This window comes from Panthera uncia, chromosome B4 (assembly GCF_023721935.1).
Source record: "Panthera uncia isolate 11264 chromosome B4, Puncia_PCG_1.0, whole genome shotgun sequence".
In the NCBI taxonomy this organism is placed as follows: Eukaryota; Metazoa; Chordata; class Mammalia; order Carnivora; family Felidae; genus Panthera; species Panthera uncia.
Window position 1 is genome coordinate 57,936,154 of NC_064809.1, and position 14,145 is coordinate 57,950,298.

Below are 14,145 nucleotides of genomic sequence, written 5' to 3' on the forward strand. Positions count from 1 at the left end.
TTTTGGATACTCCCCATGGGAAAAGATCTGTGAAATGGTGAGCTGCCACTAACACTGTTTGGCCATTTGTTGATGGCAGTTATCTACCCAATGATTTATTCACTATAAAAAAAGACCTATCATGGTCCCAGAAAAGAAGAGATAGTTCATCACATGAAAAACAGGTTGCTCTCATCTGTACAAATTAATCTATTCTCCTGATGTTCGGACATCAAAAATATTTTATTTTGTGTTCAAAAAGAGATGGGTTTCCACACCAGAGTATGGTCAATCCTTACCAATTTTCTCCACTTCTCCCCACCTGCACACTCTCTCATTAAAATATTTTAAAGTGTACTTTCATTTAATACTGTTATAACAATGATGGTCTTGGATTAAAACAATGGCTGCTTTGGTCTACTCTGGCTTTGGTGACGCCATTTAAAAAAATCAAGTATGTGATATAGTTTAAAGTTTTGAGCGTCAGTGGAATTTCTCATATACCTGTTGAATGCCTACTAGGCTCAAAGTTCTGTGCTGCATGCAGATAGATATCCCAATTTCTTGGTATTTTTGGATCATGGTCTGTCAGTGACTGGTAAGGGAAAATACTATGGTGTCACAGTAAAGAATTCTTAACATGAGGAAGTACTGGGGTGAGGGATGGAAGGTACCAGTAGATTCAGCTAAAAAATTGCTGCTCTGGGTTTCAACAGCTTCTCTCCAAATCTACATTTTAACATTGTGGAAGAAGGATTGGTTCAGGAATCCTTTATGATCTATCCAGACCATGATTTGAGAATTTTAAGAGCCAATAGTTTAAATGACAACCATTCAAAGGCTTCAAAATGGTCATAGCAAACCCCATCCAGACCTTAAACCTTGGCGGTAAAAACTTGAGAGTTTAAAGACTCTGGAGAGAATTGTTTGTTCCTATGGGGGCAGGGACCAGAGATCAACTTGCAAAGCATCTCCCAGAGTCTGGTGTCCTGTGCTTTCATTACCGTCAGTTTGCTTTAACATTCTAAATGTATAGTCTCAAAAAATACTACGAGCACGGCAGGTTATTTTCTCCCTCCACAAATCCTGGTTGCATAATTTAACATAGAAACAATTTGGGGAAGAGATTATTATCTTTCTACATGTTGAAAAGCTCTTACTGATACAGTTTAAAACGTGCAGTTGAAATGCTGCATTTTCTTGGGCATTCAATAAATTTCTTAGTTTTTTTTCCTAACTGCAGAAATAGGATAAATAAAACCACTCAGTTCCTTAAGCACAGCAAACATGAATCAAAAGCTTTTACTCCTTATTTATAAAAGGAAATGTGACCATCATAAGTTTCTCAATATTCCCTGTCACCTTTAAGCACTTTCATTTATTATTCTCAATATATTTTAATAGCATACATAGGTTCACAACAATTCCTCCCTGGGGCTTCCTGTCAGCTTTTACTTCCCCCAGTCTTTAAAAAGCTTACACTATACATGGCGTAAAACACATTTTGAGCAGGTTATATGAAAATCCCCTTTTGTGCTCCACATCGACAGAGCCCCTCCGAATCTCAGAGAAAGCAACCACATCTCAGTTGTGCTGTCAGCATGAGGGGCGGAAGCTCCAAAGCACGATGTTCATGGAGCTGTAAATACACTGTGTCGCATGTGATAGATAAGAGAATTGCCCCGTGACAGCTACGGTTTGGAAGCATTAACATTTTTCTTTGCAACCCTCATTTTTAATCTTTTCCATTATTTTCCTTAGTAAAATGCAGCCCGCAGAGTCTGAATACCTGTATCACTAGCCTCTATGCCATGATGAAAAGAAAGAAGTCCCAACCAACCATGATGAAGGTTGCAGTCAGTATTTAAGACAAAACAGCCTCCCTCGTTGATTTAGCAAAAGGTAGTTCTTCTCTCTGCGCCACACCCCACCCCTTTCCACCCTGCCTCCCGTCCCCTCTGCTTCCATGTGAGCAAGCTACTTGGAATTACATTAAGAATGCGTGATGTGTGCTTTCTAGCTTTTAAGTTTGGTCTCCTCAACCATGAAAACAGTTATAAATTGTTCTCAGAGCTAAACCACTCCACATCTTGGCACTTGGTTGTTTTTAACTTTCAACAATAGGCACTGTTCACTCCCCTCCATCTCAGTTCTTTATTCAGCGATCAGGCAGGACACTGATGAAAGGCTAGTCACGGCTTCCCCCCCATGGTATCAGTGTGGTGGCATGTGATGATTCACATGGGGTGTGTTTGATCCGAGAAAGCCCAGTCTCTGCTTATTCTTCCTTTGTTCTGTCATCTGGGGGAAAAGAGAGAGTGTGTTCAGCTCATTTTCTCACTTTTCCCCAGTGCTGGTGGGCTGCACAACTTGGGGGTAAATTTCCCAAGCACCTACAGTCTGTGTCTGGCATCATATAGAATCTATTTACCTTTAAAAAAGGGAAAATGTTTTTTTTTTAAGTGAATTTCCACAAGCAGAAAATAAGCAAACCCCTCTCTGTGGTTAAAAACAGGAACCATGGTTCTTTTAGAGCGGCTCTTTGCTTGTCAGACAATCATCACCGTCAGTCTAGTCTTTTTAATAGCTACCACAGTTACTTTTGATAGTATTTTTACTACCACTAATAATTTTACACGATGAGAGGGTTGATTATAGCATTGAAATGACAGATTCTGAAGATGATCTGCCGTTCCGATGTATTTAGTAATGGCTAGGATGGCACAAAATACCAGTTTCTATCAAAAAATGCAAAGAGGCCCTTGTACTTTGGCGTTTACTCCTCTCCCCCACTTCCGTGGGTGCAGAAGGGGCACACAGGTGGTAATGGGACAAATGGAAGCCTCTACTTGCGGGGATGTGGTTCATACAGCACAGTGTGAGGGTTCCTCGTTGGAATTTACAGTTCCCTGTGAATAACAATCTGGCCCCCAGGAGTGTCCAGGTCTCTCCGCACTCCCCTCACTGCCCTTCACTCAATGGTGGTGAATGATTCGAGCTCACCCAGCTCTAGCCCCGGCTCCCTGAGCACACTGACCTGCTCCTTGAGCTCTGCTAGCTGACCAGACAGCTGTTTGACCAGACTCATGGTGGATTCCAACTTCTCCTGCAGGTTCCGAATCTCATTTTGCTCGCTGTCACCTTCATTGCTGACGAGGGACATGGCTCGCATCCGAGGAAACCAGTCTAAATTCTTCTCCTAAAAGCAAATACGTGTTCAAGAACAAGGGAGTGATGGAAGGGAGCCTACAGTTCTGTAAAGAAGGTTTATAGGTGTTCATTAGTGTTAACATTTATTTTTTTAAGTTTATTTATTTATTTTGAGAGACATGGAGACAGCACCAGTAGGGGAGGGGCAGAGAGAGAGGGAGACAGAGAACCCCGAGCAGGCTCTGCACTGTCAGTGTGGAGCCGGGCGTGGGGCTCAAACTCCTGAAACCATGAGATCATGACAGTAGGTGAAACCAAGAGTCAGATGCTTAACCAACCGAGCCACCCAGGCGCCCCAGTATTAACATTTAGATCAAAGTTTCTTAGTATTCAAAGCAAAAGTTACTCTTTCTGGCCAGGCCTGCTGGTGGGAATGAAGTGAGGGTTAAACATTGGTTTTCATGAGCTGGGGGAAGATTTTAAATATTGGCTCCAACTTCCTACAGGCTCCCACAAAGGTCCCAGATAAAGCATTTAGAACAGCACCCCGATCCCAGAGGGCATTCAGTGAATCCTGACGAATGATGAGGTAGTGTCAGGAGGCTGAGGACAACAGATCCAAGTACGTGTGGGTACTGCAGGCATAAGCTGTTTCTCCTCCCCCGGCACGGAAGAGAGAGGGGCGGCAGGATAGGAGGGTGGTAAAAGAAATGTTTCGGTTCCAGCCACCCATGCTGAACTGGTTTACCCCCCACTTCCCCAAGACGGGCTCTGAGCTCCACTCAGGCAAGAGGGAAGTGGAAGGGCATGGCCCTGGGTTGTTCTGTCTGCTCCCTCTGGAAACATTTTATTACAGTGAGGATGAGGTTTCAGAGTTACACTTCCCCAGAGGGCAATAGCTGGTACCACTTCTGTTTTTCTAGGCAGACTGGGTGTAGGGGTGTGAGTATGTGTGCGGCCCTCTACTGCTGCAGAAACGAGTAGTTAACCAGATGCCCAGCTCTCTTGACAACTCGCTTGCTTAATGTCATAGAATCACTGTGCATTACTTAGATTACACTTTTCAATGCTCAAAAGAGCTTGCAAGGTAAATCATATTTGCCCCCACTTTACAGATGAGCCGCCCCAACAATTTAACACCCATTGGACGAGCTAGGCAATGGCCGAGCTAGGATCTGAAGCCAGGTGAGCCTTTCTTTCCACCACCAACTGGGTATGCCAACCTGCATTGCGATTCACCTACCTGTTTCTCCAGGTAACCTTCTCCCAACATCCCTGGCAGTGATCTTCCTGCTTAAGATCACTTCCACTTTAGAAAAGCCCACCTCAGTGGCTGCCAGGACTTCTGCCTGGCCAATCACTAGAATGAGGGTCAAAAAAGTACTTTCCCCGCCTGAGGAAAGGTTCAACTTATCTCTGCCCTTCTGTTTCAGTCTCGTCTACCACTTTGTAGCTATTGTCACTACTGGGAAAACAGCAAGTTCTTTATAGTTCCCTACCCCCAATATAATGAAAGGACAGATACAAAATTAAAGATAAACATATCAAAAAGTTTTAAACTGAATTTACACAGCTGTAGCTAATTAGCATTTCAAAGGAGAATGGTAACATACTGGAGTGCACAGTGACAGCCAAATTCATTCATTCAAGCGATCCTTCCAACATCTATCTATCGCCCAGGATTTAAAGGTGAAAATCAGATAAGACAATATGTCTGCTCCAAGGGGCTTCTGGCTTAGGACAGGCTTCCGTGAAAAGGAGACTGTGCATTATGCACATCAAAATCCTCTGGGGTTGCTTGTTAACATTGCAGATTTCAATCCCACTACCTCTTTCCAAATCAGAACCTCTTTGGGGATGTGCAGGATTCCTGTGTGGACCAAAGTTTAAGAACCCTGGTCACTGGAGACAAATAAGATGAATGAGAACACCTGGAGTAGTGGCGGGGTAGGAAGATGGCCCGAAGGGGAAAGGTTTGGAGTAGCTATTGTGGGAAACAGGAAGAAGAGCCAAATGCAGGCCCATTCCGTGCTTGTAGGACAGGATGGATGGCCTAGCAGACTGTGACCCCCACAAAAACCATTGTTTACCAACAGCCCGGGTGGATGTGCATCTGAGACAGAGAGCCAGACTGATACAGGATGGTGTGTCCAGTATCAGAAAGACAAAGGTATAGGGAAGCTATAAATGTCAGCGAGGGGCTGGCTGGAGTGAAGGACATCAGTGTGTGGCCTGGTAGGCAGGATGGAGAAGAACGGACCTGGGCCCAACTGCTCTATAAGCACTCAGTCCTTTCAACAATCCCCTTAACTTCAGTTCTCTTATTATTTAATATCTATATTCTCTGCAGTATCATCTACTGTTGGAGCTTTATAGATGAGGAAACTGAGGTTAGCAAATGGCTTAGCTGGGACCCCAACCCAGACCTGTCTGCCACGAGGCAGCTCTCTTGGCAAGACAGAAGGTGGAACGATAACATTTAAGATTCTGAATGTAGGGGCGCCTGGGTGGCTCAGTCAGTTAAACGTCTGACTTTGGCTCAGGTCATGATATCACGGTCCATGAGTTCGAGCCCCGCATTGGGCTCTGTGCTGACAGCTCAGAGCCTGGAGCCTGCTTCGGATTCTGTGTCTCCCTCTCTCTCTGACCCTCCCCCGTTCATGCTCTGTCTCTCTCTGTCTCAAAAATAAATAAACATGAAAAAAAAATGTAAAAAAAAGATTCTGAATGTAGAACGACTTCAGGAAATGAAGATTTTAGGATGAGAGTGCTTTAAACCTGCTAGAGTATCAGCAAACTGGGGGAGTTAGTATTTAATGGATATAGAGTTTTAGTTGGGGAAGATGCAAATTCTCTGCAGAGGGACATAGTGACAGTTGCATAGCAATGGGAATGTACTTAATGCTGTAAAACTGTATGCTTAAAAGGGTTAAACTGGTAAATTTCATATTATGTGTATTTTACTACATTTTTTTGAAATTGCTGGATTTGCAGGGGCTGATCTTTAGGATGAATTGTGTGCAAAGTCCCTGAAGTCATCCTGAAGGAGGTCACTAGTTGGGTGGATGAAGAGGCTGTGGGTGGCCAAGGGCCAAAATCTGGTCCCAGATATGACCAGGAGCTACTAGAAGGCAGTGACGGGAAAGGCTTGAAAAAGAACATTTTCACGTGAAGGTGAAGATGTGATGGCTTCTCAGTGAAGGGAAACCCAGTCTGCTGACCCTCTTGCAGGGCTCTCAGTATGGAGGGGTTGGGGAAAGAGGCAGCTGCCACCAAGTGGACTAAAAGACAAGGGGCGGTCTTGGGAGAGCCAAGAAGGCGGCATTCTGGGATGCGAGAGGTGGTCTGTACCATGACAGGGTTTCAGGGCAGGGGACAGGGCAGTTGATGGGCCAGAGGGCTGGAGAGCCTTAGACGGCTAGGCCTGGAGCGAGAAGGTCTCAGCTGACATGGTGATACCCAGGGTCGGGATGGTGGAAGCATCAACTTCCAGAAAGTTTCCGAAACAGAAGCACACCATTGCTCCGAGGCTTAGCAGACTGCAGAACATCTTCAGAGAACATAGGTGAGACTCTGAAGCCACCTTCGAACAAATCCTATCACAGGTGTCCCGGGGCCGGGACTCCCTCTCCCTACACTCTCTTTCTTCACCTGTTGTTTTGTCCATCCATTCATTCAATTCTTCCTATGTTGACCATGTCTGTGTTGGGCACTGGTGAAACCATGGTAAGTGAGAACCTCATGGTCCCTGTGTTCGTGGAGCTGGTACTCCAGGTGGAGAGTAAGGCTTCAGCCAGATGCTGATGAAAGCCACGGACAGCTCATGCTTACAGGCCCTGTGCTCCTTTCTCGGAGTCCCATGAAGCTGTTCTTTTCGAATCCCCTTCTGGTCCTCCTCCTCTTTCTTTCTCTTTCTGCTTGTTTCTTTCTCCATTTTTGTCTGGGTGCTTGTGTCTCCATCTATTCTCTCCCACTTCTGTGATTGTTGTTTCATTCTAGCCTTCCTCTCTACATCAACTGACCACAAACTGAAACTAAAAGATCATGTGTGATTAAGACTTTTTTCAATATTGAATGCTTTGTGGACCCTTTTCTTAATTTTTAAGGAGCCCGACTTAAGTGGTTTACATCTCTCACTAAAACCGAAAAAATAACCAAGTTAAATTGTTTTCTGTCCTCTTTTTACAACTGAAGCCAGTCTTTTAAAAATAATTTTCACAACTGATGTTTCTTCAAATTAATCAGGGAAGTACATTTTTTTTTCACCAAAATAACTCAAGTACTATAGTGTTCTCAGAGTAAATCCTGCATAAGCTTTTTTGTCAAAAGTGGATCCTAAGGTCCCTCTCTCTGCTCTAATGGCAGATAGAGCAGCTTCCATGGAAGGCTCGGACCAAGGAGGGTGAGACTTTGGATTTTCACCTGAGCCAGAGCCGCAGGACAGACACACGGAACAGGACACCACTTCCTTACTGCGCTAACTTGTAATGTGTCCGCCATCTAACAAAGCAGCTTGACTTGATTCGTTATTTCTCAGTTACTCATATGTGCTATGTACATCTTGTGATCATGCACATGATTAGTACATTCCCATGTTGACTTTTGTTAGTCAATATGAAATCATTTCCTTCTTTCACCAGGAATGAAAATATTTGACCACAGGGTAGCATAAAGCAGATTAACTGTTAGATTCTGTGGTTACAATGTATGAACTTGGTAACTGGGTGAGTGGAAACTCAGAGCTTCTTGAGGGTTCTAAAATGCAAAGCTCAGAAATGAACTAGTCACGTCTCTGAGAAAGGACTCACGGAGCATGCCAGCCCCCACCCTCTAGCTATCCCTACATTCTAAAAATAATGAATCTTTCTAGGTGACTAGAAATGTAAGAATCTTTCAAAATAGTACTTCCAACAGTCAGAGCCATTGGACTTATTTAATTGTGTAGTTATTCAATAACATGATTAGGGTGTCAGTGTCCCTCAAGGCTTGCTGTGCTATTCTTACATTTAGTTCTTCAGAGTGATAGCCCCATCTGTGTGAAAGAGGCAATGTGGTATAATGGAAAGAGCACTGACCTAAGACTCAGAACACCTGGTTTTGGTTTTAGCTCAGCCCCAAGCCAGTTCTGTGATACAAAGGGAGGGGGGCCTTACTCTCTGAGTCCCAGTTTCCTCATCTGTAAGACTAGAATGATACCCCAGGTCATCTCTATGTCCCCTCCGGCTCAGCATTCTGTGAGCTAGGAATTCAAGGAAAGCTTTACAACTCAAAGTGCTGAGACAAGCCTTGAGCTCGCCAAGTGAGCAAACAGAAACATTTCAGCTAGACGCAACCTTGAAACCACATAACCCAAGCTCAGCATATTATAGTTGCCCAGGCTGAAACCTAGAAAGTTTAGGTTTCCTTGAGGTCTTATATACAGTGACAGATGTCCCTGCACTTGATTGCCCCTTCTGGACAAGCTTCTCCACATTACGTACTGGGATAGATTTTATATAATCTATCCCCGTTGATGCTTAATCGGCCACAGACTCAAGAACGTGTAAGATTGTGATGATTTCTCTCCACATCCTAGTGAGATTAAGAAGTAATGTGAGGGGCGCCTGGGTGGCTCAGTCAGTTAAGTGTCCTACTCTTGATTTCGACTTAGGTCATGATCTCACGGTTCGTGAGCTGATCTCACGGGCTCTGCACTGATGGTGTGGAGCCTGCTTAGGATTCTCTCTGCCTCTCTCTCTCTCTCTCTCTCTCTCTGTCAAAAAATAAATAAACTAAAAAAAGAAGAAGAAGAAGAAGAAGTAATGTGACTGATTTCAGTGAGCCAAGTTTTGGTGAAGTTGCCTTATGTGTTTTTAGCTCTACTAGGTACACATTCAAAGTTGCCAGCTGGTAAACTGAATAGAAAGCAAGGGTATATTCTATCCACACCATAGTTATAGACCCCACTTGTTGGCTGCCTAGCAAGTGTCAGGCACTTTAGCCATGCTATGGCCAATAACCACAACAATTCCATAAGGTAGAGATTGTTACCATGCCCGTTTTACAGACGACAACACTGAGGCAGGAAAAGGATCAGTTACTTGCTCGAGGTCACACAGATGGAAAGTGCCTGGGCCAGGCCTTGGCCTCCACCCTGTGCTACTGGAAATCTCATGTTCCTTTCAATACACGGGACTATTTCTCTACATCTAACAGAGCGGTCAGTGCTTAGCTTCTGACATTGCCAAGGAAAACGGACTACAGTGAGAATATAATAACTTGCACCCCTTGGTTGCCTCTGAAGCCTCCTAAAGGCTTACTTATTGAACGTGAGAAACACAAATTCTTTAGGGAGGGCATCAGATCCATATGCAGATACTTGATGACAATGCATCAATGCTTGACATTCACAGCGATTTGCTGAGTGCTCTAAAATACTGCTAACGAGGGGTAACACACTGAACATACCACGTACTGTATTGTATTATGATGGGGTACCAATAAATCATCTCATACAGCCCTGTTTCCACTTTCTCTGCTGAATGTGCTGTCCCAAGACCATGTTTGCTAAGGTCTTGCTTCTTCCCATCTCTCTCTCTTCTAAGCCTCATGTTTATACTGCATTTTCCGATCTGCAATCATTTACGATGGCTCCTAAGCTGACAAGTGTAACCATTTCCCCAAAGCCTCAGTATGACCCCCTGCATTCCTCTCTTGGCCTTCTGGTTTGAAGATGTCAGCAGAAATGGCTCTCCAAAGGAACACTAGCAATGCAAATACTACTGACTTACTGGAAGTAAGTCGGAAGGTCCCTGAGGGAAAGGCACCATTGCTGCTTTCCTGGAACTTCAAACCTACAAAAACAACCTGGAACAAGGATTCTTTCTGAAGTGGAAGTAATCATTTTGGCTACGGGGGAGTGCTTCAAGTACTCCATGCCAGTCTCAGCTTAATGACGTAGCAGTGTAGGGCGCTTCTCACCCTCTCAGCAACATGGTGACCTTGATGACAGGGTAGGCATTACCTCAAAAACTTAAGGGACACCCAGGACACTGGCATCTGGGTTTCTAGTCTCATTCCCAGTCTTGAATATCCCACCTGCATATGACAAACATTGCTCAATGTAGGCAACAAAAAGGCTGGTTCTCATGGGGGTTCAGAAGAAGGAAGGGTGAGCTGGAAAATATACACTTGTCTGACAAGCTTTAGGAACTGGAGGTGACAGAAAAGATCTAGCTGTATCCTTTGAAGTTACAACACTATTCCTGGATTGGACAAATTTAGAAAAATAACATGTTATGGGACTGGAAGATTCGTTTGCCTGTCCTTATTAACTGTATCTTCCTTCTGTGGCTCTCTGTTTATTCTGTATCTGTATCTCCCTAAATTCTTCCTCTGCAACTGACGGGTTCTGACAAATGTAACGTAGAGTACCAAATTTGTGTGGTTTGAAAAGTTTTAAATGTGTTAGTTACCCAAAGCAAACCCGTATCGAATGATTTTGCAAAACAACAAAATCTCTTTAGAGTGTCATTGTCAGATGTTCAAATATGTTTAAAATCTAAATGCTCAGATATCAGGTTTGCATTATGTACGTGACAGTGGTTGGAACATTACAAAGCCCTATACAAACATAAAGTATCCTTGGACCGCTGGGGCCATACGTGTACAGGTGTGGGCCCTTACCTTGTGCCTGTGTAAGGCACCTGACAGATGCTCAGTGAGCAACAGCCACTGCTTTCGCTGCTCTGCTCCTGCCTGACCCCCTTCCATGGCATCATCTCCAGGGTGTAGATGCGAAGGGGGCTGCTGGCCTGGGAGCCTGCCAGGAAGTAGTCACTGCTCCGGAAGGCAGGGAGAGAAAAAGGTCCAGTGAAGGAGAGGTGTGTGCTTGTGAAAATGACTTAACAGGGCTGTTTGTCCCAGCAGGTCTGCAGGTTTGGAATCAAAAAGTGACAGCTGGGAGGGACTGGAAGCCGGTCCTATTCTACAGCCCCTCCACCACCCCCCCCCCGCCTTTTCCTATGCAGCATAGCTGAGGTGGGAGTGGGCATGACCTATGGCCAGTGCAGGGAGAGCGGGGGGTGGGGATAGCGGGGGTAGCGGGGATGCTCAGCACTGCATCACGGCCTCGCAGGCTCCAGCCTCTGCAGGGGTGGAAGCAGGAAGTCCCCTCTCTCTGTGGCTTCCTCATCTCAGGGAGCCAGGGTGAAACAGGGGAGCATGGACCTCCTTGACGGAAAAGCAAGTCAAAACAGTTCCACAAGCTTTTACAAAAGCATGTTAGGAAGAGTGTTAGGCTCTGGAGTTTCAAAGACTCATGGGTCAAGATTTCTGTCATCAGACGTTTCCAGACTGGTGGAGGCACTAGGTAGTGGTAAAGGTAGCCGGTAACGGGGACTGCTCTCCTGCAACGGGCGGGAGGCACTGCAATGCACCAGGCTGACCAGAAAGTCATTCCCTAGGGGGGGTCTGCATGCCAGATGGTGGGCCTTGGCTATTTAGGAGGTTGAGAGAACTGTGATCTTCAAAGTCCACCTAACCAGGTAACCTGAAAATGCACCAGTGTTTGAAGAGCAGGGCTCTGGGTAGTGACCTGAAAAACAGGTGAGGATACAGGTGTGATGAGATCCCATCAGTTTAGCTTTGTGCCCGTGGTGGCTAGTGGCTGGTCTCATCATGGACAACAGGCTGGACTGTGAGCAGAGACCTCGGCCCCTGAGAACGTACCTTGTTTCCCATTCCTGTTCCCTATCCTTCCCTCCTTCCTGGCCTCCCTCACAGATTCCTTTTCTCCCTGAGGTTTCCTGAGTCAGTTGCTATTGTTTGCAATGAGGAACCCTGGCTGGTTACAAGCTTCAAGAAATTAACAGGGCCAAGTACTACTTAACATTGGCCAGTTTTGTCCAGAATAAAGGCTGAGGGCCTTCTCCAAGTCATACAGCAAATTAATTATGACATAATAATTATATTCAGTAGCATATAATTAGATAATAATTATGATATTAATTTTTATGGAATTAAGTAAAAATAATAATCATGGATGGACCCAAAGAATCAGGTAGAAGAGTTTTATCAGTGTTAGTGGTAATAGCAACAAATGGGGAATAGTTTAAGTGTCAACAAAGTGGTCAATGATCAAATGTATTATGACACATCACAGTACAGTGAGCTATAGAGCCATTATATTATTTAATGATCCTGGAAAAGATTCATAATAAATATTCTTATGCCTTTCTTTATCATGGAAAATTCCAAATATTAAGTTTGGTGACTAGACTATATACCCATCATCTAGTTTCAATGATTGTTAATTTACAACTAATCTTGTTTTATCTATACCACTTCCAGGTTACTCTCTCTCCAATTTTTTTCTGGGCCACCCCCTAGGCCCTCACTTAGTCCTGGATGAACCTCTTGCAAGTAGCAAGGGGACACAAAACAAATGTCAGGTCTCAGTCCCTCTGAAATTCCTCACATTATCTGTCTTCACCTTCCTCAAAGTTGTGTTTCTTTGACTTTGTCATGGACAATCCTCTGACGCGTGGCTTTCTCATCCCCTTCACCCATGTTTATTTGTTCTCTGTACCAGGAGTCACCTTCTAACACACCATATAATATACTGATTTATTGCATGCCATGTCTATGGGCTCTGCTAAAATGTGAACTCCATGAAGGCAGGAATTTGTGTCTGCCTTACTCATTCCTCTAGCTCAAGCACTGGGTATGGTAATGGGAATATTTGGTAACTGTCTAGTAAACTGGTCAATGGTTAGTAAATGAACAAGTCCTGGAAGCCTGGTGGGAGCCACCTTGCTCACGCCAGAGGTTAAACCTCTGTGGCACCTCTATAGTTCTCATCAGTGGAGGGGTCAGGGATAAGCTGGATTTGGCATATGATTTTAGGCTGAAATCTCCACCAAGGAGAAGACAGCTAGCGATTTTCATTACCTAGCTGGTATCTGATCTTCATTTTTCTTTTCTTTCTTTTTTAATCTTTATTTATTTTTGATAAAGAAAGAGACACAGAGTATGATTGGGGGAGGGGCAGAGAGTGAGAGGGAGACAGAATCTGAAGCAGTCTCCAGGCTCTGTGCTGACAGCACAGATGCAGGGCTCGAACCCACAAGCTGTGAGATCATGACCTGAGCCAAAGTCAGACGCTTAACTGACTTAGCCACCCAGGCGCCCCTGATCGTCATTTTTCATTAATTATTTTCACATCCTGCATCCAACCATGCCTGATGCTTCAGTTATTGTATATTTATCTCGTCTCCCCTCTCCCTGCCCCTGGCAATCACCAACCTCTTTTCTGTATCTATAAGCTCATGTGTTTTTTTTCTTTTGGTTCCACACAAAAGAAGGATCATTCTGTATTTCTCTCTCTGACTTACTTCATTTAGCATAATGCCCTTGAGGTCCATCCATGTTGTCACTATGGTTTCACTCTTTTTTATGGCTGAATAAAATTTCATTGCATATGTGTATGTGTGGCCTCTCTCCCCGCCCCCCACCGTGTGTGTGTGTGTGTGTGTGTGTGTGTGTGTGTTGTAAAGTAGTGATCCAATTTCATTCTCTTGCATGTAGCTGTCCAATTTTTTCCAAAACCATTTACTGAAGAGACTGTCCTTTACCCATTATATGTTCTTGGCTCCTTTGTTGCAAATTAATTGACCATATATGCATGGGCTTATTTCTGGACTCTTTCTTCCATTCCATTGATTCATGTGTTTGTTTTTATGCCAGTGCTATACTGTTTTAATTACTATAGCTTTGTAATATAGTTTGAAATCAGGGAGTGTGATGCCTCCAGCCTTGTTATTTTTTCTCAATATTGCTTGGGCTATTTGGGAATTTTTTTGTGTAATTCCATTCAAATTTTAAGATTATTTGTTCTATATCTGTGAAAACTGCCATTGGAATGTTAGTAGGGATTGCACTGAATCTCTAGATTGCTTTGGGCAATATGGATGTTTTTTTTAAAAAAAAATTTTTTTTAACGTTTACTTATTTTTGAGACAGAGAGAGAGAGAGCAT

General features: G+C 44.1%; 1 protein-coding gene across 2 annotated transcripts in view; it reads right to left on the reverse strand.

The window, feature by feature from the left end:
- Positions 1-377: 377 nt before the first annotated feature.
- Positions 378-14,145, reverse strand: part of ITPR2 (inositol 1,4,5-trisphosphate receptor type 2) — a 490,724-nt gene continuing 476,956 nt past the window's right edge. For both annotated transcript variants that reach the window (XM_049627177.1, XM_049627176.1), the window contains exons 56-57: positions 3,017-3,178; positions 378-2,280 (exon numbers count right to left, since the gene is read on the reverse strand). In XM_049627177.1, the coding sequence (XP_049483134.1) occupies positions 2,194-2,280; positions 3,017-3,178 (249 nt within the window). In that variant the 3' untranslated portion in view covers positions 378-2,193. The remainder of the gene's footprint in view (positions 2,281-3,016; positions 3,179-14,145) is intronic.